We start from the raw sequence: 26045 nt of genomic DNA, 5'->3' as shown, positions 1-26045 counted from the left end.
CCATTTCTTTTAGGGATAACTGGGTTAAATGTTCCATGAAGACAGATGAACGACAGCAGCAAAAGTACTTTATGCACAAAAATGGCAAAATCAAGAGATAGCTACACTTGATCAAGAGAGCGGCAGTTAAAAGTGATGGAATATGTCAAATTGGCAAATTTAACTATGAAAATAAGAGATCAAGACAGACATTAAGGAGGAGTAGAAACCTTTTGTTGAATATTTAAAGAATTTTTGTAAACATGTACAAACACAAGTAGGAGCTGAATGGAAAACAACAGTTGAAAACTTGCTGGAGAAGAGTGTGGAAAAGGTAAGGTGTAAATATCTGAAATATGCAGCAATTTAAAAATTCTATGGGGAAACCATGGAGAGGAAGTCAAGTATGAAATAAATGTGTATCTGGAAAGTATGTAGCAATTTGTAAATAAATTCCATATAAAAACAAATTGCATATAAAATTATATACATATAAGGTAATAGAAGAACTTCCCACACTCCTTCCATTCAAATCATTTCTGCTTTTTCAGTTTGTTGGTAGATTGTTGGGTTTCAACTCTTAAAGCTTCTCCTCCTTGTGAGTCCATTGATGTTTTGTAAGAACATCAGGATTGAAGAGCTATCTACACTCTCAGTGAAGCTCTTTCCACACTCCATGCATTTAAATGGTTTCTCACCTGTGAGTGCGTTGATGAATTCTAAGGTTTCCACTAGTAGTGAAGCTCTTTCCACATTCCATGCATTTAAATGGTTTCTCCCCTGTGTGACTCCGTTGATGAATTCTAAGGTGTCCACTCTGACTGAAGCTTTCCACACTACATGCATTTAGAATCATAGAATCATAGTGTTGGAAGAGACCACAAGGGCCATCGAGTCCAACCCCCTGCCAAGCAGGAAACACCATCAGAGCACTCCTGACATATGGTTGTCAAGCCTCTGCTTAAAGACCTCCAAGGAAGGAGACTCCACCACACTCCTTGGCAGCAAATTCCACTGTCAAACAGCTCTTATTGTCAGGAAGTTCTTCCTAATGTTTGGGTGGAATCTTCTTTCTTGTAGTTTGGATCCATTGCTCCGTGTCTGCTTCTCTGGAGCAGCAGAAATGGTTTCTCCCCTGTGTGACTCCGTTGATGAATTCTAAGGTCTCCACTCTGACTGAAGCACTTTCCACACTCCATGCACTTAAATGGCTTCTCCCCTGTGTGAGTCCGTTGATGAATTCTAAGGTATCCACTCTGAGTGAAACTCTTTCCACATTCCATGCATTCAAATGGTTTCTCCCCTGTGTGACTCCGTTGATGAATTCTAAGGTTTCCACTCCCACTGAAGCTCTTTCCACACTCCATGCATTTAAATGGTTTCTCCCCTGTGAGACTCCGTTGATAAATTCTAAGGTGTCCACTCTCACTGAAGCTCTTCCCACACTCCATGCATTTAAATGGTTTCTCCCCAGTGTGACTCCGTTGATGAATTCTAAGGTGTCCACTCTGACTGAAGCTCTTTCCACACTCCATGCATTTAAATGGTTTCTCCCCCGTGTGACTCCGTTGATGAATTCTAAGGTATCCACTCTGAGTGAAACTATTTCCACATTCCATGCATTCAAATGGTTTCTCCCCCGTGTGAGTCCGTTGATGAATTCTAAGGTCTCCACTCTGACTGAAGCTCTTTCCACACTCCATGCATTTAAATGGCTTCTCCCCCGTGTGACTCCGTTGATGAATTCTAAGGTATCCACTCTGAGTGAAACTCTTTCCACATTCCATGCATTCAAATGGTTTCTCCCCTGTGTGACTCCGTTGATGAATTCTAAGGTCTCCACTCTGACTGAAGCACTTTCCACACTCCATGCACTTAAATGGTTTCTCCCCTGTGTGACTCCGTTGATGAATTCTAAGGTCTCCACTCTGACTGAAGCTCTTTCCACACTCCATGCATTTAAATGGTTTCTCCCCTGTGTGACTCCGTTGATGAATTCTAAGGTCTCCACTCTGACTGAAGCTCTTTCCACACTCCATGCATTCAAATGGCTTCTCCCCTGTGTGAGTCCGTTGATGAATTCTAAGGTATCCACTCTGAGTGAAACTCTTTCCACACTCCATGCATTCAAATGGCTTCTCCCCTGTGTGAGTCCGTTGATGAATTCTAAGGTATCCACTCTGAGTGAAACTCTTTCCACATTCCATGCATTCAAATGGTTTCTCCCCTGTGTGACTCCGTTGATGAATTCTAAGGTTTCCACTCCCACTGAAGCTCTTTCCACACTCCATGCATTTAAATGGTTTCTCCCCTGTGAGACTCCGTTGATGAATTCTAAGGTGTCCACTCTCACTGAAGCTCTTCCCACACTCCATGCATTTAAATGGTTTCTCCCCAGTGTGACTCCGTTGATGAATTCTAAGGTCTCCACTCTGACTGAAGCTCTTTCCACACTCCATGCATTCAAATGGTTTCTCCCCCGTGTGACTCCGTTGATGAATTCTAAGGTCTCCACTCTGACTGAAGCTCTTTCCACACTCCATGCATTCAAATGGTTTCTCCCCCGTGTGACTCCGTTGATGAATTCTAAGCTGTCCACTCTGACTGAAGCTCTTTCCACACTCCATGCATTTAAATGGTTTCTCCCCCGTGTGACTCCGTTGATGAATTCTAAGGTCTCCACTCTGACTGAAGCTCTTTCCACACTCCATGCATTTAAATGGTTTCTCCCCCGTGTGACTCCGTTGATGAATTCTAAGGTCTCCACTCTGACTGAAGCTCCATGCATTTAAATGGTTTCTCCCCAGTGTGACTCCGTTGATGAATTCTAAGGTCTCCACTCTGACTGAAGCTCTTTCCACATTCCATGCACTTAAATGGTTTCTCCCCTGTGTGACTCCGTTGATGAATTCTAAGGTGTTCACTCCCACTGAAGCTCTTCCCACACTCCATGCATTTAAATGGTTTCTCCCCAGTGTGACTCCGTTGATGAATTCTAAGGTGTCCACTCTGACTGAAGCTCTTTCCACACTCCATACATTTAAATGGTTTCTCCCCTGTGTGCGTCCATTGATGTCTTCTAAGTTTTCCACTCACAGTGAAGCTCTTTCCACATTCCAAGCATTTAAATGGTTTCTCCCCTGTGTGAGTCCGTTGATGAATTCTAAGGTCTCCACTCTTACTGAAGCTCTTTCCACACTCCATGCATTTAAATGGTTTCTCCCCCGTGTGACTCTGTTGATGAATTCTAAGGTCTCCACTCTGACTGAAGCTCTTTCCACACTCCATGCATTTAAATGGTTTCTCCCCCGTGTGACTCCGTTGATGAATTCTAAGGTTTCCACTCTGACTGAAGCTCTTTCCACACTCCATGCACTTAAATGGTTTCTCCCCAGTGTGACTCCGTTGATGAATTCTAAGGTGTTCACTCCCACTGAAGCTCTTTCCACACTCCATGCATTTAAATGGTTTCTCCCCAGTGTGACTCCGTTGATGAATTCTAAGGTGTCCACTCTGACTGAAGCTCTTTCCACATTCCATGCATTCAAATGGTTTCTCCCCTGTGTGACTCCGTTGATGAATTCTAAGGTGTCCACTCTGACTGAAGCTCTTTCCACACTCCATGCATTCAAATGGTTTCTCCCCCGTGTGACTCCGTTGATGAATTCTAAGTTTTCCACGCTCAGTGAAGCTCTTTCCACACTCCATGCATTTAAATGGTTTCTCCCCCGTGTGAGTCCGTTGATGAATTCTAAGGTATCCAGTCTGAGTGAAACTCTTTCCACACTCCATGCATTTAAATGGTTTCTCCCCTGTGTGAGTCCATTGATGTTTTCCAAGTGTTCCACTGTCAGTGAAACTCCTTCCACACTCCATACTTTCAAATTGTTTCTCCTCTCTCTTTTCACATTCCATGAATTTATATGGTTTCTTTGTTATTCCCATTGGACATGGCCCTCCAGAATTTTGACTGCCTTCTCCATTGTCTTCTTTCAACAGGGAGGAGCGGGGGGGAAAGGAAACCTAGGAAGAGAACAAAGGAATATTACACACATCAATTAGCACCTGCTCTTATTTTGACATCTCGTACATTCTTTCCTGTCCTCCATATGAAATTTTTCGGAAAGACAGATGAAATAATGTTAAATAATGGTAATGCATCATCAGCCTTTCCTAACCTTTAATTAAGCATTAATGAAGCAGCATTATCTTAGAATACAGTTTAACTGTGGGCTTTACGTTTGATAAAAAATGGTTTATCACAGGAAAGGGAGCTGCTCTATGTTCCATGAAGCCAATATTCATCAGGGTCCTAAGTTCATCATGAAGTTCTTCATCTGCTGCACTATAATCCTCCACCCCTTGGGCCACATTTTGTCCCCTTCGACCTCTAGATGTTTATTCATCACCTGCAGAGTCCCTTTGGCCTCAGGAGGTCCATACTGACCATTTTGGGAGACCCATATATAAGTCTAGTGACAAGGCTTGGTGCTTGTGGCCGGTTGAAGGAGTGCTCAGTGGGACAATGTTCTTGGGGTTGGACCTCCATCTCTCAGCCTTGCATTCTTGAATGGAGAGAGCTCAAGATGCAGAAGGAAAGCAGCTGGAGCCTGACTGCTGGGAAGGCCAGATTGAGACACCCTCCCCAATTATGATTTATAATAATTATATGCCACCAGGTCTCGCACCCGCCTCCTGACACTGGCTTATCTTAGCGGAGATTCCCTCTCCAGGCCTCTCTCACTGTTCTTCCTCCTTTGCCCTGGGTGGCCAAGGGCTTCCGGATATTCTAGCTCTGCTCCAACTGGGAATTATTTATTAAATTGTTATACCTCTCTTCATCTGAATATCACAAGATAAAAATATGTGTTACACTGAAAAAGGTGAGTATTAAAGGTGAATAACACTGGCCAGAGTGGTGCATGCTCTGGTTATCTCCCGCTTGGACTACTGCAATGCGCTCTACGTGGGGCTACCTTTGAAGGTGACTCGGAAACTACAACTAATCCAGAATGCGGCAGCTAGACTGGTGACTGGCAGCGGCCGCCAATACCATATAACTTGAAAGACCTACATTGGCTCCCAGTACGTTTCCGAGCACAATTCAAAGTGTTGGTGCTGACCTTTAAAGCCCTAAACGGCCTCGGTCCAGTATACCTGAAGGAGCGTCTCCACCCCCATCATTCTGCCCGGACGCTGAGGTCCCGCGCCGAGGGCCTTCTGGCGGTTCCCTCATTGCGAGAAGCAAAGCTACAGGGAACCAGGCAGAGGGCCTTCTCGGTAGTGGCGCCCGCCCTGTGGAACGCCCTTCCAGCAGATGTCAAAGCGATAAACAACTACCTGACATTCAGAAGACATCTTAAGGCAGCCCTGTTCAGGGAAGTTTTTAACGTGTGATATTTTACTGTATTTTTGGTTTCTATGGAAGCCACCCAGAGTGGCTGGGGAGGCCCAGCCAGATGGGCAGGGTATAAATAATAAATTATAATTATTATAATTATTATTATTATTATTATTATGATTGTTGGAAAGAAAAGAAAGAAGAAGGAAACCCGTGGTGTGTCCTCCTGAATGAATAATAATAATAATAATAATAATAATAATAATAATAATGTGTAAAGAAGAAACCAATCTTCAAATCAGTTTCATATTCCCTGGCTGTATTTCTCAGCCATGATTGTGACTCAGAATCTTAGCCACACTTTATTCTAGAATATCAAGGAGACTGAGGAGACAAAGGGAGGTCAGAACCCTTTCCTTTTTTTTTTTTTTTTTTTTTTGCTTTTTACAAACACTGACAAGGACGCACTTTTCCAAAAATGAAGGGGAAATGTGTGTGCGTCCTATGGGGCGAATGCAGGCTTTCGCTGAAGCCTGGAGAGCGAGAAGGGTCGCTCTCGCTCTCCAGGCGTCACGCAGATCTCCGCAAGACGTAGGAGGAACCCGCGCTGGGCTCCCACGGCTTGCAGAGAGTTGCCTGTATGCTGAAGCCTGGGCATATCCCCGCTATAACACACAAGTTCTAATTAAATCCTAGTATTTACTATACCTAAACATTGAGCACCACAGACTACTACTACTACTAATAATAATAATAATTTATTATTTATACCCTGCCCATCTGGCTGAGTTTCCCCTGAGTTTAATCGAGTGTTAAAAACAGTAAAGCATTAAATATTAACAACTTCCCTAAACTGGGCTGCCTTCAGATGTCTTTTAAAAATAAGATAGCTGCTTATTTCCTTGACATCTGATGGGAGGGCATTCCACAGGGCAAGCGCCACTACCCAGAAGGCCCTCTGTCTGGTTCCCTGTAACCTCACTTTTTGCAATGAGGGAACCGCCAGAAGGCCCTCGGCACTGGATCTCAGTGTCCAGGTTGAACGATGGAGGTGGAGACGCTCCTTCAGGTATACAGGACTGAGGCCGTTCAGGGCTTGAAAGGTCAGCACCAACACTTTGAATTGTGCTCAGAAAAGTACTCAAATATTCCTCTGCAGTAAAGGAGGCAAATGGAAGCCTTCCCATCGTCTTTGTGTTTACGAATACTGTGTTAAGGAGGTGTGAACAGGGTGAGCCTGTGACCTGGATTCAGGAACTAAAGTATTTACCATCACAAAAGAATGCCCAGGCTGCCCAGGTAATGCAGTTAGTGACCATTAACAGGTATCCTTGGGGACAGGTTTTCTGCTGTAGACCGCCTCCTGTGATGTATTCCTGCTGTAGACATTCTCCTTCTGTATGATATTTTGGGGGGTGGTCTTGGGTGGGCAATTTCAAAAGACTGTATAAGGCCGTGCACACCTCCCTCCTGGTTGTGGTGAGGGGGGGACACTGTTGCAATAAAGATCAGGCTTACTAGCCACTTTGCTTCTCCATATACTCTGCTTGGCCTCTGTTATTTTCTCCTACCAATATGGAACCCACTTAAGGACTATATGGGCTCTTGAATACCCCATAAGGGGAAAGGAGCAGGTTTTTTCTTACAACAAAGGTCGTAAGAAAATATTTTAAGATGCCTAGACAGCATCTTAAAAAGTAGAGACATCACCTTGCCAACAAAGGTCCGTATAGTAAAAGCTATGGTTTTCCCAGTAGTGATGTATGGAAGTGAGAGCTGGACCATAAAGAAGGCAGATCGCCAAAGAATTGATGCTTTTGAATTCTGGTGCTGGAGAAGACTCTTGAGAGTCCCATGGACTGCAAGAAGATCCAACCGATCCATTGTGAAGGAGATCAGCCCTGAGTGCTCACTGGAAGGACAGATCGTGAAGCTGAGGCTCCAAGACTTTGGCCACCTCATGAGAAGAGAAGACTCCCTAGAAAAGACCCTGATGTTGGGAAAGATGGAGGGCACAAGGAGAAGGGGACGACAGAGGACGAGATGGTTGGACAGTGTCTTCGAAGCTACAGACATGGGTCTGGCCAAACTGCGGGAGGCAGTGGAGGACAGGGGTGCCTGGCTGCTCTAGTCCATGGGGTCACAAAGAGTCGGACACGACTAAACATCAAACAAGAATATGTTTGGTTGGCACGCTTATTTATGGCAGGATAAAACTAAAACACACAAGAGCTCTATGAATCAGGTTATTCAGAAAATCCTTTTTACAGTATGGGATAAATATAATAACCCGCTGGAAAGAAAAACACCTCTTTGGCTTCCACCCACAAAAGCAACAGCTTTTTAAAAAATGCAATACGGAAGAAGCAATGGGCAACTTACAGAGATCTTTTGGACTTTTCGGAAGAAGAAATAAAACTGAATAAACAGGATGAGGTGGGAGGTGTGATGGCAGATTGGTTTCAATACCATCAAATCATCTTGTTTGGACAAGATAAAGGGAGAGGTTTTTGGACTGAAAGTTCACAGTTTGAAAGAGATATTATGGCGAGGAAAGAAAAAGTGTTTCCCAAATTTCAGGTAGAAAATTGTCCAATCTGAAGAAGTGTGCATGCAAACGAAAGCTCATCCCCAGAACAAACTTAGTTGGTCTCTTAGGTACTACTGAACAATTTTTTAAAAAAACTTTCCAAAATGTATGAGATACTATTAGAATGGGAAGCAAAATAAAACTGGTAAAATCTGCAATGATACACTTGGCCAGAAATTTAGGTCATAATTAGAGCTGGGCTTGATGTTAATGTGCTAACTGTTTCCTAATATTTGAGCTGACATTATATCGCAGATCCAATGTGCATAAGGACTAGGAAATATCTGATTTTCAATATCGTGATAACTCGTCAGCTAACAGTTGCAATGTTCTCACCAGCTAAACCTCACAATATGAGCTGCTAAACGTTGCCATGTTATCAGCAGCTAAAGATTGCAATCAGGGTGGATACAATCAATGATTTTTTTAAAAAAATTAAAATCGGATTTTTTTATTTAAATCAGATTTTTTAAATCAGAATTTAAAAAAAAATAAAATGCTTTTAGAGGAAAAAGTCTATCTAAAGATAGTTTTATATTTAATTACATTATAGTCCAAAGGCTATTCATCAGGAAATAAGGATTTCTTTTTAATTATCTAGCATGAGGCTTTATATGGAATATTTAATTTTTTGGGTAAATGAATTCCATTAATCCATTCACAATGTCATGCTCTTCCAGAGGTTTTTGTAAGATTATTTGGGGAAGTTTTTCTAAAGAGACGATATTGTCACAGATGCTTGTTTTTGCCATTCTCAAAAGTGTGAATTTATGTATCTGCAGAGATAACATGCCTTTTCTTCACAGGAAAAATGTTATAAAATAAACATACAGAGTTGACGGAAAACCTTAATCCCATTGTTCCAATGCAGAATTATATACACAGAATCAACCCCTTAAGTTCCAAGAGGTTCAATGAACAGATGGTTTGCAGTGGAAGAGATCTGCACAAGTAGCTAAGTGTGAAGCCGTAAAAATGAAAGTGCAACCTTGTGAGCAGAATACTCCACACATCTTGGGGTCTTTGTGTAATAATTGTGCAAGTCAGACTTGAGGCAAGCGCTGAAGGCTCTTCAGGGCTGGCAACCTCTTCCCAATCCCACTGGGTTCCCACAACCGCACTAACACTTAACTGTACAGAATAGGCACCTGAATACAGAAGCCAATCCAAAGGGGTGGCTGGTAGTGGAGGAGGTGAAAGGCGTAAGTTCCGAGTTTTTCATGTTCGCTAAAACTCAAGTCTGCTTGGTTGTTGTTTTTTATATATAAAAAAAATCTTTTTACCAACATGCTATAATATTGTTTTAGTTAAATAAATTGTTTAAGTTGTTACTAAGGAAATGATTATTTTTCTCTTTCCAATAAATTACAGCAGAAATGTTGTCCAAATATAGACAGTAAACTTATTAAACCTCAGAATGATTTCATAATTATCTGTCTGTGTATTTCTAATAGTGTAACCAAATCAGAAATTTTTGATTTAAATAGAATCATACTGACTAGTGATTTATTGTAAATTGTGATTGAAATCAATAATAATAATAATAATAATAATAATAATAATTTATTTATACCCCGCCCATCTGGCTGGGCCTCCCCAGCCACTCTGGGCGGCTTCCGTAAAACCAAAAATACAGTAAAATCACACGTTAAAAACTTCCCTGAACAGGGCTGCCTTAAGATGTCTTCTGAATGTCAGGTAGTTGTTTATCGCTTTGACATCTGCTGGAAGGGCGTTCCACTACCGAGAAGGCCCTCTGCCTGGTTCCCTGTAGCTTTGCTTCTCGCAATGAGGGAACCGCCAGAAGGCCCTCGGCGCTAGACCTCAGCGTCCGGGCAGAACGATGGGGGTGGAGACGCTCCTTCAGGTATACTGGACAAATCAATTTGACTTATATCAAATCCACCCTGATTGCAATCTACCACAACATCTGAACTAAGGCTGGAACTATACAGAGGCGAACAGGACAATGTCCTGGCAACTGCTGCCACTTAGGGATCTGAAACGGATAAATTACAATATTATCCATCCTCACACACTCAGTTTCATCAGCAGGGAAGCCAAGATGCATCCTAGCAGGACTTTTGGGTTTGGGCTAGGCTATAATTGGTGGTATTCAGGACAATCCAAAGTATGGAGATGAGTCCGAGTGAATACAGATGATCTGGGACTGCCAGACTGCCAGCAGGGAGACTGGGGAATAAGAGGTGCTGGAAGGGGCGGGGTCTCTGTCGAGGCTCCTCCCCCTTTTCCATTAACCCTTCCCTGGACTCCCTCTCTCTGTTTTCCCAGCCAGGCGACCCCAGGGAGAATGGGGGGCCTCAGCCCCGCCCCCAGCCCGGCTTGGGCTCCTCCTTCCCCTTCCCTCTCTCGGCCCCCCAGGAAGGAGGAAGGGGAGTCTGGCGGGGCTGCTGCTGCTGCTGCCCAGGAGACCTTGCAGGTCTGGGGTCCCCCCTTCCCCCCTGGATCGGGGCCCCTGTCGACGGGCCCCAGGGAGGGCGCTTTCCTTGCGGGGGGGTCTCTTCCTCCTCCTCCTCCCCCCTCTATTTCCCCCCCTCTATTCCCCCCCCTCTATCCCCCCCCTTTACCTCTTGGTCCTCCGCCTCCCGGGCTCCGGATTAGTCCGCTCTCCTTGTCTGCAAGAGAAAGGGCGGCGGGGGGGGCGGCGGGGGGAGGGGGGGCTCTTCAGCGACGCCCCTCCTCCTCCTCCTTTCCCTCTCTGGCCACTTCCGGCGCGTTTCCCAGCGCCACTTCCGGCGCCTTTTCCGACGCGCGTGTCCCTAGAGCCACGTCTGCAAGAGCAGCCCCCCTCCCTGTGTCCGGAGGGGAAGGCGAGGGGGCGGCGCTGCCTCTGGCCTCCTGCTCTGGGGGCTCCATGGGGACCCGGCCCCCGCCCCCCCCAACTGGGCCAGTGGAGGCCGGGGGGGGAGGGTCTCCTTCTGGGCCTCCTTCTGCAGGCCAAGCCCTCCGCCGGGGTCCTTCTGCAGGCAGAGCAAGGGCTTCACCCCCGGACAGCCCAGCCCAGCTTCAAACACCAGCCCCTCTCCCCCCCCCCGTTGAAAACACCACCCCCTGGATTCCCCCGGTAAAATGAGTGCAGTATTGACAGACCTTCCAACCAATAATAATGATGATAATAATAATAATAATAATAATAATAATAATAATAATAATAATAATAATAATATTTATGCCCTGCCCATATGGCTGGGTTTCCCCAGCCACTCTGGGTGGCTTCCAACAGAATATTAAAATACAATAACCTATTTAAACTTCCCTGAACAGGGCTGCCTTCAGATGTATTCTGAAAGTCTGGAAGTTGTTGTTCTCTTTGACATCTGCTGGGAGGGTGTTCCACAGGGCGGGCGCCACCACCGAGAAGGCCCTGTGCCTGGTTCCCTGTAGCTTGGCTTCTCGCAGGGAGGGAACCGCCAGAAGGCCCTTGGAGCTGGACCTCAGGGTCTGGGCAGAACGATGGGGGTGGAGATGCTCCTTCAGGTATACTGGACCGTTTAGGGCTTTCAAGGTCAGCACCAACACTTTGAATTGTGCTCAGAAACGTACTGGGATCCAATGTAGGTCTTGCGGGGAATATGACACTCTGCCCCCTTCGTGCCCCAGAGGACTTTTTGCTGGGGGGGGGGGCGGCTGAGATATCCTTTGAAAGGGGGAATTCCTGGACTGCAGAATCCATCAGTTTGCTGCTTGCACGGGAAGAGGAGCTGGATGGGGGCTGCTGAGCTGGGGAGGGACAGGCTCCGTCACCCTTTCCGTTGAGGGGTTTGAGGCTGCACTCCCCTCAAGGGAGAATTTTAAAGGAGCCCCCCCCCTCCGCCTCAGATCCCCTGCAACCCCGTGAAGGCAGCCAGGCTGAATAGTTGCTGGGGTTGGGGAAGGTGGAGGCAGCCCGGAAGCTGCATCTGAGAGCCCCTGCACCACTTGAGGGCAGATGCTTGAGGCGAGGCTTTGAGGCCTGGCTGGGGGGGGGGGTCACAAATAGTTTTTAGGGTTTTGGGGGTAATCCTAACTGACTGTCTTTCTTCATTTTTCCTTTTAGCTGTAGGTTGTTAAAGGAAAAAATCCGAGGGCTCTCTTGGACAAAAAGTAAAGACACCAACCAGGATAACTTGGAGCAAAACAGCAGCCTGTAGGCTTGGCCTTTATTGAACTGTTGCAACAGGGTATTCCCCTCACTCGCAGGAGAGAGGAAAGACCCAGAACAATGGGCTGCAAGACCTTATAAAAACTTTTGAAATTCCCCTCCTCTAGGTCAAGCCCACCCCCAGAAACATCATGCATACATTACAGAAAGGAGGGGTTGACATCATGCATACATTACAGAAAGGAGGGGTTGAGGGAGGAGTTGTGGTGGTAACCTGAGTGTCCAGTCACCCAGCTGGTTCCTCCTTTCCCCCTCCCCATGAGTACTTTCCAGGTGACAATGGGGAGTTTGCAGTTTCCTGCCCCCAGAGGGAAGATCTGATCATTGTCCTTTGTTTCAGCCTGTGGTGAATCCACTGTTCTTTGTGATTTTGATTGTCTTCTGTCTGGGATTATCAGGGTTGACATAGCGGGGACTTCCGGGGGCGGCGCGAAACTGTAATGGCGGTCCTCTTCGAGTTCTGAAGAGGGGCTCCGCGGAAAAGGGTCGTTCGCTGCGGCATAGCGACGACCCATCAAGATAAACCACGGGTAGAGGGAGCCCGTGGCCGTGGGACTCGGCGGGCACCAGAAGCTGCTCCGAAAACACAGAAGGGACCCCGTAAGGAGACCCGGAGTGAAGGAGGGGTAGCGGTGCTGTGAGTTCATCGCTCTTTCCGCGGAAGCGAAGCCGCGCGGCTGTTACAGATGAGCGCTGATCCTTCTTCCTAAAATCAACGCTAAACTGCAAGCAACATACCCGTGAGTAAAGGGGTTTTAAATTTGACAGAAGAAATTCGGTAAATTTGGCTGAAAGCGGGAGACGAGAAAAGGGAAGTCCGTCTTCCGACATTGCTGACAAGATCAAAGCAAAGCTTTTAAAAATGGAAGCGTTTGAAACGGGACTGTGGGAAGCTTAAACTTTTTCGTGCTATAAGATCTGCTTATTTTACTGAGCTGAAGGTGGAAATGGACATAGACTAAAAGAAGTAGTAAATGGTGACTTTCCTCCTATCTTTTTTCTCCTTTGGGCTGTCTTTTTTAAAGAGCCAGATTGTCGGGCTGCCAGAGAGAGAGACTGTGTCAAACTGCGGAAACAGTTGCAAAACTTTGCTGAAACGTAACTGTTATATTTGAGCAGAAAAGACTGAATGGGATACTGTTACAAGCACCTTTCATGAAACTTTGTTGATCTATAAAAGGTGCTTTGGGAAACTTTGAGTTTATGAAGGGACTTTTGGACTAATGAATCTACTGTTTTGAAACAATTTGGAACTTTAATGGCGGATTACTTCCTTCTTTGTCTTTGAAACCTGGTGGTACTCCCCCTACAGGGCTTTCGGATTATAAAATCCTGGGAACTGACTTTTGTTTTGAATTCCATCTCACTGGTTGTTTACTTCTGAATTTGCCTTTCCCATGGAACAACAGACAATTTGACCTTGAACATTGACAGATGTGTAATGAGTGGTGCAGGGAGAACAAGAGCATCTAAAGCAAAGGAAACTAAAGAGGCTAAGGAAAAAGAAAAGGAAAGAAGACAATTTGTACAAACAACGTTGACCCAAGGACGCCGTTCGTCGGTTCCAGCTGTACTGGTGACCCATAGAGAACAAGGGGAAACAACTGAGAAGTCCACTGAGGAAGATATGGCAGCAGGTGGGTCAGATACACTATTAAAACAAATATTGGAGCAATTATCAAGTCTAAACCAGAAGGTGGACGACCAGTCTGTGAAGATAGATAAAGCAACTTCCTCGATTCAAAAATTGACTGACCAAGTTTCCCAGCACACGCAAGCCATAGAGAAATTGCAAGGAGCAACAGCGGAAAATCGGGAATTAGCTGGAGAAGCAATCCAGAAAGTGGGAGTTCTACAAAAAGAGGTTGAAGAAATAAAAGGAGAAGTTAGGCCCCTGCACAAACAGGTGGGTGAACAACAAGTCTATCTGTCAATGGTGGAACTGAAAAACCGCGAGAGCAACATCAAATTGAGAGGCATCCCGGAACTCGAGCAAGGAGACTTGATTGGATACTTAACACAGGAATTCTCGAAGTTCTGGGGTTTAAAGGAAGATACAGATTTCAGGATAGTCTCGGCATACAGACTGGGAAGACTGGTAAGGAAAGACAGATCCAGAGACTGTTTGATAATTTTAAGAACAAAGGAAGAGAGAGACAAGATCCTAGGCCTTCATTTCAAAAAAGCAATTGAAATACAAGACAAAAGGGTGGAAATTTACAGAGATATCCCGAGGCAACTGCTGGACCTTAGAGCCACCTACACAGAATTAGCAAAATTGCTGAGACACAACGCAATTCCCTATAGGTGGGAGTTTCCACAGGGATTATCCTTCACCTACAAAGAAAGGAAGGTTAAAATAAGAACACCTGAAGATAACCAAAAGTTCCTTCACGACCACGGAGAAGATCTCCAAAAAGGAGCAGATTGGCTTCCAGGTTTACCAGCACCAATACTGCCCGGAAGTGGGCCAACGCCTACACCCTCGGGATCTGAGAAAAAGGAAGACACCCCATCTTAAGAACATTTTAAATAAAACAGGATGTCTCTGCAGCTACTTAGTTGGAACATAAATGGCGGGAATTCTCCGGAAAAAAGGAGAAGGATATTTCATATCCTAAAAAAAGAACAATTGGATGTAATATGTTTGCAAGAAACACATGTGACTAGGCTCCACAGGAAAGTATTAATCAATAAAAGACTTGGTCAAGAATTTATCTCATCAGACAAAGTTAAAAAAAGAGGTGTTGTAATTTATGCAAAGGAGAACCTGTCGCCAAAATTTTTATTCAAAGATGATCATGGAAGAATTCTCGCAATTGAAATTCAAACACAAGGAGAGAAGATTTTGATATTAGGAATTTATGCGCCAAATGATGGAAAATCAGAATTCTACAAGAAGCTGCATGAGACAATGATGGACTATTTGGACTATGCTAATATCATTGTGATGGGAGATATGAATGGGGTGGTGTCTACAAATATGGACAAATCCCAAAATCAAAACTTGACAACAGACGGCAGACTCCCTAAAACCTTTTTTGAAATGACAGACAATATGGACTTGATTGACATCTGGAGGACAAGGAACCCCTTGGGTAAAGAAGGAACCTTCTATTCTGAGGCCCACTTGTCATGGACACGAATCGACCAAATTTGGATATCTAGAGGGCTGGCTCCGAAAACGAGAAAAGTGGAAATCTGCCCAAAAACCTGCTCCGACCATAATGCCTTAAAAATGGAACTGAGACTTTTTCCAACTGGATCCTTCAGATGGAGAATGAATGACACCTTGTTAAGAGATCAAGAGATTGTGAAGAAGGCCCAAAAAACATTAAAGGACTACTTTGAAATAAATTTGAACACTACGGTGGAGAAAAGAACAATCTGGGACGCAAGTAAAGCTGTAATGAGAGGGTTTCTGATTCAACAGAATTCGATAAAAAGAAAATATTGGAATGGAAAAAAAGAAAAAATTTTAGAGAAAATAAGTGAAGGAGAGAAAAAGCTGAGAATTAAACCAAAGTCAAAAGAGGTGCTAAGAGAGATCAAATTTCATCAAGCACAATATTCGAAACTGATCAATCAAGAGATTGAGTGGAAAATCAAACAAATGAAGCAGAGATCGTTTGAATCAGCAAATAAATGTGGAAAGTTGCTGGCTTGGCAATTGAAAAAAAGACAAAAGTTAAACACGGTTACAAATTTGGAGATTCAAGGAAAAATAGTTCAGAAACCAGAAGAAATAAGAAAGTGTTTCCATAGATATTTCAAAGAGCTCTACGCACAAGGGCCTCAGAAAGAATCGGAAATGGACCAATTCCTGGAAACAAATGGACTACCTAAAATAAGCCAAGATAAAAGATCAATCCTTAACAGCAAAATAACTCAACAGGAAATTGAAGGTGCCATCCAAAACATGCAGCTGGGCAAATCTCCAGGCCCGGACGGACTCACCTCCAAATATTATAAAACTTTGAAGGATTTCTTGATACAACCGTTGTTGGAGGTTTGTAACCAGATCATGGAGGGGAGAAAGGCACCGGAAACGTGGAAAGAAGCATTCATCACATTGATTCCCAAGTCAGAAAGGGAAAAGACTCAGCTTAAGAACTACCGTCCCATCTCACTCCTGAATGTGGATTACAAAATATTTGCAGACATTTTAGCAAGTAGACTTAAAAATGTATTAAATGAAGTAATTCACAAGGACCAAGCAGGCTTTCTCCCTGGTAGACACATGTCGGACAATACCAGGAACATTATTGATATATTGGAGCTGTTGCGAATTAGAAACACAAGGGCTGCTTTAATCTTTATTGATGCGGAGAAAGCATTTGACAACATTTCTTGGATGTTTATGAAGAAGAACTTGAAAGGGATGGGAGTGGGACGGGGGTTTGAAAATGGATTAGAAGCAATTTATGCAGAACAAAAAGCTAAACTGATAGTGAACAATGTGGTATCGGAGGAACTTCGAATTGAAAAAGGGACACGACAGGGGTGCCCTTTATCCCCTCTGTTATTTATTTCTGTTCTGGAGGTATTGCTGAATATGATTAGGGAGGACCAGTTGGTGCAAGGTATAGTGGTCGGAGCGAAACAATACAAACTGAAAGCTTTCGCAGATGACTTAGTCTTGACATTACAGGAGCCAGAATCTAGCACAAAAAGAGTTTTGGAACTTATCCTGGAGTTTGGTCGGGTGGCGGGATTTAAGTTAAACAAACAAAAAACTAAGGTTTTGGTTAAAAATCTGACACCTACAGAGATAGAGGGGTATCAGAAAGAGACAGAGTTAAGTGTGGTTAAAAAAGTGAAATACCTGGGAGTATCCTTGTCCACTAAAAATTTAAATCTTTTCAAAGATAACTATGAAAAATGTTGGTTGGAAATCAAAAAAGACTTGGATATATGGTCAAGATTGAAACTTACCTTGTCAGGCCGAATCGCAGCTATAAAGATGTGTGTTTTGCCAAAAATGTTATTTTTATTTCAAACCCTTCAGGTCGTGGACAGAATGGAATGCTTTGGAAAATGGCAGAAGGATATCTCTAAGTTTGTCTGGCAGGGCAAAAAGCCCCGAATAAAATTTAAAATACTAACCGACTCAAAAGACAGAGGGGGATTTGCCCTGCCGGACTTAAGGTTGTACTACGAAGCTGCAGCCTTCTGCTGGTTGAAGGATTGGTTTCTGTTGGAAAACACCGATGTCCTAGATCTGGAAGGGTTTGACAATGTGTATGGTTGGCATGCATATTTGTGGTATGACAAGGCGAAGATTCACAAACTGTTTAAAAACCATATTGTCAGAAAATCAATTTTTGCCGTCTGGATGAAGTATAAGGATTTATTAGAAAGTAAGACCCCGAGGTGGTTATCACCTGTGGAAGCTAAGATTTCTAAAAAAAGGCCCAATATGGAGGCCTATTGGCCAAAATATTGGGAATTGATTGAAAGAGTTGGAGATAATTGGAAGCTCCAAAGCCAGGATAAACTAAAAGGTAAGGTGCGAGATTGGTTACATTATGCTCAAATTCAAGAGGTATTCAAAATGGATAAAAAAGTGGGTTTCCAGTTGGAGAAATCGAAACTGGAGACGGAGTTACTAGAACCAAGGACTAAGGTACTTTCAAGAATGTATGACTTGCTGCTTAAATGGAACACACAGGATGAGACAGTTAAATCTGCTATGATTAAATGGGCACAGGATGTAGGACACAACATTATGTCTGAGGACTGGGAAAGGTTATGGAACACCGGTATGAAATTCACGGCATGTAGTGCCTTGAAAGAGAACATTATGAAAATGGTATACCGGTGGTACATGACCCCAGTCAAGTTGGCTAAAATATATCATCTTTCTGATAATAAGTGTTGGAAATGCAAGGAGGCAGAAGGGACATTCTTTCACCTCTGGTGGACCTGCCCGAAAGTAAAGGCCTTTTGGGAAATGATACATAATGAGCTGAAAAAGGTATTTAAATATACCTTTTCTAAGAAACCAGAGGCCTTTCTCCTGGGCATGGTGGACCGGAAGGTGCCAAAGAAGGATAGAACCTTGTTTATGTATGCAACCACAGCAGCTAGGATTCTCATCGCTAAGTTTTGGAAAACACCAGATTTACCCACACTGGAGGACTGGCAGACGCAGTTGATGGACTACATGGAGGTGGCAGAAATGACTGGCAGAATCCGAGATCTGAGCGAAGAAACAATGGAGGAGGACTGGAAAAAATTTAAGGACTATTTGCAAAAACATTATAAGTTGTTTGAATGTTAAGATAGCGCACGATTAAGAAACATTATGCTTCTGCATTTTATTTTAAGCAAATGATAAAGTAAGCATTGATGGAAAAACGAGACATATTTGAAACAAAATATTATGTTTATTAAGAGTCTTAAAATTAAATTACAAATTTTTGAAATTGGTAACATAATATATTTAAAGGTATAATAAGATGAGAAACAAGATAACAAATTGCTGAACTGGCTAGAACAATGAATGCAATGCTGAGAGGATGTGAGGAGGTCCAAAAGTTGAAGGACTGTTGAAGGACGTTAAGGAAAGTTTCTTAATATTTTTTCTTTGTTTATTTTTCTTCATATACATATATATAAAAAATGTTTCTTGTATGTTGCCATGTAAACAAATTTGTTAACCTGTGAAAAGAAACGCAATAAAAAATCTATATAAAAAAAAAAATATCAGGGTTGACATAGCAACTGGGCAGGGCTCCTGTGGATGTGCTGGGATGGTGAAGGGATTATGGCTGACCAGAAACCAAGCACCCCCCTTTGATAGTCCTTGTCACATGGAGTAAAAAATGGAACAGTGCAAATCCGATGTATGGTTGATTTTCTATGAATTTATAACAGAAATGTGGCGTATGTAGTGTGTGAGTGTGAGTGAAGTTTGTGGAAACAGAATGATTGGGGTGGGGGGGGTTCCTGCTACAGGTATAAATTCACGGCCAAAAGCCATATTGATACACAATTTTCCATCCGATGCCTGCTTACTCGGAAGTAAGTCCTACTCTGCTCCCATGTGCTGAGCCAGCAGTTCAGGCAGTTCTGCTAGCAGGAGGCCAAAGGACCCGGAGTGGTTTGCAACCAGGGTGGTTTCCAAATGCTGCCCTTTTTGATACATTTCCATTTATTCTTTTGTATGGGGACTGGCCAGATTGAAACCCCCCACCCCATTCAAAAGAAGGACTTGCAAAAGATTTCAAAGGCGGAATTTCCAAAAGATGGCACTTTGTCCTGAATTTAAGACAAGTCAATCAAAAAATCATGGGCTTTTTTGGCATTTATTTGGGGCCTTGTCTAAAAAAAAAAAAAAAGCACTGCAATTTTGGGCTTGTCCTGGTTTTTACTTTTTGAAATATGGCAACCCTAATTATTCTGGGCTCTGCTTGAACTGAAACTCCCTTTTAGAGCACAGCCGGTAGGGCATGAGACTCTGAATCTATGGGTCGGGGGTTTGAGCCCCACTTTGGGCAAAATATTCCTGCATTGCAGGGGGCTGGACTAGATGACCCTCGTGGCCCCTTCCAACTCTGCAATTCTAGGATTCTACCATGTGTAGAGGAAAGATCGCCCTCTTGTGGGCAGTGGAGGAATGATGTAATGTTGGTTGGTGGGAACTGTTCTTGAGTGTGGCCTTGTCACACACACGCAACACCACAACAGTCCTGTGAAAGGAAGGGGGAGCATTTCTGCAGGCTGACGTCCATTCATCCAGCTGCCCAGGCCCCAGCACCTCCCCCTAAGAGTGAAGGGTCCCAGTCTGGAAATCCCCCCTTCCTGCTGGAGATGAGGCAGTGAGGGATTCCCTTGCTCTGGAATTCCCTTGCCAGCAGGGAGACTTCAAAAGCCCCCCCCCCATGCCTCCCCCTTCCCTCATTCAGTACGGAGACTTTTCATCTTGTGGTTTCGTTATTTCAAATCCAGTTTTTCTCTCTTTTAATACCGTTGTTGGTTTCCTTGTTTAAATTATTCTGTTCACGACTGAACAGAAGACCTTTTGGAAGACCTCTGAAGGCAGCCCTGTTCTGGAGCAGGACGGAGATCTCTCAGAAGTGGAGGCTTTGCGATGAGAGATCCCTGCCTCCACTCCTCCTTGCACACAAGTAGGAGCAGCAGCGGGAAGCTCCACTGAGGAGCGGCTGGCTGCCTTCAGGTGGTGCAGGGGCTCTCAGATGCAGCTTCCGGGCTGCCTCCACCTTCCCCAACCCCAGCAACTATTCAGCCTGGCTGCCTTCACGGGGTTGCAGGGGATCTGAGGCAGAGGGGGGGGCTCCTTTAAAATTCTCCCTTGAGGGGAGTGCAGCCTCAAACCCCTCAACGGAAAGGGTGACGGAGCCTGTCCCTCCCCAGCTCAGCAGCCCCGATCCAGCTCCTCTTCCCGTGCAAGCAGCAACGCTGCCTAGCGGAGCAGCCCCATCCCATTCCTACTTGCCGCCCGGCCCGCCTTCCCTCACAAGGAAAACAGAAGTATGGCACTCAAAACGGAAGTTATACTCAGAACAGAGCATGTTCGGCTTCCAAAAAAAGTTCCAAAACTGGAACACTCGTTTCTGGGTTTGAAGAGTTCAGGTTGCAAGCAGTTTGAGAACTAAGCTGTTTGAAAACTGAGGTACCACTGTATTTATTTTCCCCAATTACAACTGTATTTATTCCCTCCCCCGGTGGTGATTTTCTTGAGTCAAAATGAGAGTACTGTAGGGATCAGCTGGGATTACCATGAGGAATTATAAAATGTACATCAAGCCATTGTGTCCACAATGAAGACATTGTGTTGACTGGGTTTGATATACTGACGATAATTTCTGATTAAATCCCATAAGATTCTACATTCGTGTCCTTTTCATGCCATTTTCCCTGTTGCCCATTTCTCCTGTCACGTACACAGCCCAGTTGCTTCTTGCTTCGCCAGGCAGGCATCCTGGGCCATAGAGATAGTGGGCAAGTTTCTTTGAAGTAGGTTTCTATATGGTAATCTTAGGATCTTAATCTTAGGGCCAGGAAACAGATCTCACATGAAGGAGATAATGATCCTTTGTCCTCCTGGTCATCCTCCTTATCATGTGTATTGCTTGTTTATGACCTCCGGGGTTGCTAAATGCTCTTCTTTGTTTACCCCAGAAATATTTGTGCTTAATTAGTTTTAGTAGTTTAACTTTCTCCCCACGTGGGTTTGTGGAAATGCTCAGAAGAAATCTGATTAGTTCTTACGAACACACTGTAAAAAGTTCTTTTGTGAATAAACCGGCCTGGGGCGGGGGCTGTGGGAATCGGACAAGCACAGAGAGACGATTATACGCACCCTTCCCAGAGTCTTGCTGGTTCAAGCCTCTGTGTGTATTCTTATTAATCAGAGTTCCATCCTTCCTTTACTTTGCGAACGGAACAAGTACCCCCTAAGCATTTTTTTTTAGGAAAAAAAGCACTCAGTTATACCATAACATTACAGATCAATGGAAAGACAATTTAATGAAGAATGTAAGGAAATAACTTTTATGAAGGATTATTTATTACAACAGTAGTCATAGAGAAGAAATGTGAAACAAACAGAAAAAAATTAAATATACAGGTAGAATTGCCGCGTTATAGTAATAATAATAATTTATTATTTATACCCTGCCCATCTGGCTGGGCCACTTTGGGCGGCTTCCAACAAAATATTAAATTACAATAATGCATCAAACATTAAAAGCTTCCCTAAACAGGGCTGCTTTCAGATGTCTTCTAAAAGTCTGGTGGTAGTTGTTCTCTTTGACATCTGGTGTGAGGGTGTTCCACAGGGCGGGTGCCACCACCAAGAAGGCCCTCTGCCTGGTTCCCTGTAACTGGGCTTCTCGCAGGGAGACAACTGCCAGAAGACCCTTGGCGCTGGACCTCAGTGTCTGGACAGAACGATGAGGGTGGAGATGCTCCTTCAGGTATACTGGACCGAGGCCATTTAGGGCTTTCAAGGTCAGCACCAACGCTTTGAATTGTGCTTGGAAACGTACTGGGAGCCAATTTAGGCCTTTCAAGACCGGTGTTCTGTGGTCTCGGCGGCCGCTCCCAGTCACCAGTGCAGCTGCCACATTCTGCATTAGTTGTAGTTTCCGGGTCACCTTCAAAGGTAGCCCCACAAAGAGCGCATTGCAGTAGTTGGCACTTTGTGATAAATAAGTGGGTTTTGTGTTGCAGTTTGGGTACTCCATCTCTAAAAGGTTTGCCATCACTGCCCTCGGATCATGTCCAGTTGCAAAGGTGGAGGGAGGCTTTCCACCCTCAGGCCCAGAGGTGGCTCCTGCCTTGGGGCAGCTGGTGGATTTGGAGGAAGCTGACCCTTAGCACTCTGGGTTGGGGACCTTCCTGAACCTCCTTCCCCATTATACTCATCCTTACGGTTTCTCGCCTGCGTCATTATGGGAATAGCATTCTACACACACTTGTGTCACCATGGCTCCCGCCCCCCAGCACATTGCTTTGAGATGCTCTGCTATGGCCCCTTCTTCCCTGTGCCCCCTTCCCTCCTCATGCAAGACCACCAGTCTCAGCTCCACTTTGAGAAACTCTCTATTCCCAGATACAAACATTTCCAGCTCCCTCCACCAAACACCAACACCAGCTCACTCCAAGTCCACCCTCTTTCAGAAGCAACACTACAGATTCACATTAAATATTAATTAGGCTTACTATTGTGAAATGTTACCTTCATTACTTTAAATAAATGTCTAGACCACGTTACAAACAACAGAAGCTCACACACGCTGCCTGCAATTAAGACTGATTTCCTACTATTGATGTGAAAGAAAGTGTCAACTTGGAGAGAAAAAGGTTCAACTCTCTAAAAAGCGTTGCATAATAACCAAAGCAGGATCCATACTCCTTCTAGTTAAACGCTTTCTCTTCTTTGAGTTAATTGATGGCCTGTGGGTGTCACCACTATTACAACTCTTACCCCTCGGAGTCTTTTGATCGTTTGTAAGACTTCCACTACAACTGAATCTCTGTCCATTTCCCTAGGACTTATATTGTTACTCCCCTGTATGAGTTTGTTGATGCTTTGTAAGAACTCCACTTGTACTGAAGCTCCTTCCATATTCCATGCATTGAAATGGTTTCTCCCCTGTGTGAGTCCGTTGATGGTTTCTAAGGTTTCCACTAGTAGTGAAGCTCTTTCCACATTCTATGCATTTAAATGGTTTCTCCCCCGTGTGAGTCCGTTGATGAACTCTAAGGTCTCCACTTTGACTGAAGCTCTTTCCACACTCCATACATTTAAATGGTTTCTCCCCTGTGTGAGTCCGTTGATGAATTCTAAGGTGTCCACTCCCACTGAAGCTCTTTCCACACTCCATGCATTCAAATGGTTTCTCCCCAGTGTGAGTCCGTTGATGAATTCTAAGGTGTCCACTATTAGTGAAGCTCTTTCCACACTCCATGCATTTAAATGGTTTCTCCCCAGTGTGAGTCCGTTGATGTTTTCTAAGGTCTCCACTCCCACTGAAGCTCTTTCCACACTCCATGCAATTAAATGGTTTCTCCCCAGTGTGAGTCCGTTGATGAATTCTAAGGTGTCCACTATTAGTGAAGCTCTTTCCACACTCCATGCATTCAAATGGTTTCTCCCCAGTGTGACTCCGTTGATGAATTCTAAGGTCTCCACTCCGACTGAAGCTCTTTCCACACTCCATGCAATTAAATGGTTTCTCCCCTGTGTGAGTCCGTTGATGAATTCTAAGGTGTCCACTCCCACTGAAGCTCTTTCCACACTCCATGCATTCAAATGGTTTCTCCCCAGTGTGAGTCCGTTGATGAATTCTAAGGTGTCCACTATTAGTGAAGCTCCTTCCACACTCCATGCATTCAAATGGTTTCTCCCCAGTGTGAGTCCGTTGATGAATTCTAAGGTTTCCACTATCAGTGAAGCTCCTTGCACACTCCAGGCATTCAAATGGTTTCTCCCCAGTGTGAGTCCGTTGATGAATTCTAAGGTGTCCACTATTAGTGAAGCTCTTTCCACACTCCATGCACTGAAATGGCTTCTCCCCTGTGTGAGTCCGTTGATGAATTCTAAGGTTTCCACTACCAGTGAAGCTCTTTCCACACTCCATGCATTTAAATGGTTTCTCCCCCATGTGAGCACGTAGATGAATTCTAAGCTGTCCACTCTGACTGAAGCTCTTTCCACACTCCATGCATTTAAATGGTTTCTCCCCTGTGTGAATCCGTTGATGTTTTCTAAGGTCTCCACTCCCACTGAAGCTCTTTCCACACTCCATGCAATTAAATGGTTTCTCCCCTGTGTGAATCCGTTGATGAATTCTAAGGTTTCCACTAGTACTGAAGCTCTTTCCACACTCCATACATTTAAAAGGTTTCTCCCCCGTGTGAGTCCGTAGATGAATTCTAAGGTGTCCACTATTAGTGAAGCTCTTTCCACACTCCATGCATTTAAATGGTTTCTTCCCCATGTGAGTCCGTAGATGAATTCTAAGGTGTCCACTATCAGTGAAGCTCTTTCCACACTCCATGCATTTAAATGGTTTCTCCCCCGTGTGAGTCCGTAGATGAATTCTAAGGTGTCCACTCCTACTGAAGCTCTTTCCACACTCCATACATTTAAATGATTTCTCCCCTGTGTGACTCCATTGGTGTTTTCTAAGGTTTCCGCTGTCGGTGAAGCTCCTTCCACACTCCATACTTTCAAATTGTTTATGTTCTATTTTCACACTCCATGTATTTAAATGTTTTCTTCATTATTCCCATTAGACATGGCCCTCCAGAATTCTGATTGCCTTCTCCATTGTCTTCTTTCGATGGGGTGGGGAGAAAATCCTTTTTGTTTTCTAGGAAGAGAACAAAGGACTATTACACACATCAATTAGCACCTGCTCTTATTTTAATGTCTTGTACAATCTCTCCAGTCCTCCATATGTTCCAAATTTTTAGGAAAGGCAAATGAAATAATGTAAAATAATGGTCATGCACCACCAGCCTTTTATAACCCTTAATTATTGTTAATGAAGCAGCATTATCTTAGAATACGGTTGAACTGTGGGCTTTACGTTTTATAAAAAGTGGTTTCTCACAGGAAAGGGAGCTGCTGTATGTTCCAATATTCCTCAGGGTCCTAAGTTCATCATGAAGTTCTTCATCCTCTGCACTATAATCCTGCACCCCTTGGGACACATTTTGTCCCCTTTGGCCTCTAGATCTTTATTCATCACCTGTACAGTCCCTTTGGCCTCAGGTGGTGCATACTGACCATTTCTGGAGACCCATATATAAGTCTAGTGACAAGGCTTGGTGCTTGTGGTCAGTTGAAGGAGTGCTCAGTTGGAGAATGTTCTTGGGGTTGGACCTCCATCTCTCAGCCTTGCATTCTTGAATGGAGAGAGCTGGAGATGCAGAAGGAAAGCAGCTGGAGCCTGACCGCTGGGAAGGCCAGATTGAGACACCCACCCCAATTATTATTTATAATAATTATATGCCACCGGGTCTCGCACCTGCCTCCTGACACTGGCTTATCTTAGTAGAGATTCCCTGTCCAGGCCTCTCTCACTGTTCTTTCTCCTTTGCCGTGGGTGACCTAGGGCTTCTGGATATTCTAGCTCTGCTCCAACTGGGAATTATTTATTACCGTATTTTTCGCCCTATAGGACGCACTTTTCCCCCTCGAAAAATGATGGGGAAAAGTGTGTGCGTCCTATGGGCCAATGCAAGCTTTCGCTGAAGCCTGGAGAGCGAGGGGGGTCGGTGCGCATCCTGCATGCTGTTGCCTGTATGCTGAAGCCTGCACGCGTTGTGCTCAGCACGTCCAGGCTTCGTGGACCTCTCCGCAAGCAGCGGGAGCCAGCGCTGGGCTCCCACGGCTTGCAGAGAGCTGCCTGTTTGGGGGCTGGGGTCGGGGGAAACTCGGGCTTCCCCCGACCCAGCCCCGCGCCTGGGGGGGAATTAATTTTTCCCCCTTT

At 44.5% G+C, this 26045-nt stretch overlaps 2 protein-coding genes across 6 annotated transcripts in view; both read right to left on the bottom strand.

The window, feature by feature from the left end:
• LOC308579715 (uncharacterized protein) overlaps positions 1-26045 on the bottom strand; it is a gene marked incomplete at its 3' end in the record, with an annotated part of 192928 nt that overhangs the window by 61232 nt on the left and 105651 nt on the right. The gene's annotated exons all lie outside the window — the stretch shown is intronic.
• LOC308580586 (uncharacterized protein) overlaps positions 22722-26045 on the bottom strand; it is a 91258-nt gene continuing 87934 nt past the window's right edge. For 4 of the 5 annotated variants that reach the window (XM_081182449.1, XM_081182453.1, XM_081182451.1 and 1 more), the window contains one exon: positions 22722-24920. In XM_081182449.1, the coding sequence (XP_081038575.1) occupies positions 23106-24773 (1668 nt within the window). In that variant the 5' untranslated portion in view covers positions 24774-24920 and the 3' untranslated portion in view covers positions 22722-23105. Of the gene's footprint in view, positions 24940-26045 lie in introns of all 5 variants that reach the window. The other variant, XM_081182450.1, reaches the window with a different exon arrangement.

This window comes from Podarcis bocagei, assembly GCF_964188305.1.
Source record: "Podarcis bocagei genome assembly, chromosome: 2".
NCBI lineage: Eukaryota > Metazoa > Chordata > Lepidosauria > Squamata > Lacertidae > Podarcis > Podarcis bocagei.
Note: the sequence above shows the minus strand (reverse complement) of the source record. Positions and strands in the feature narration are given on the sequence as shown.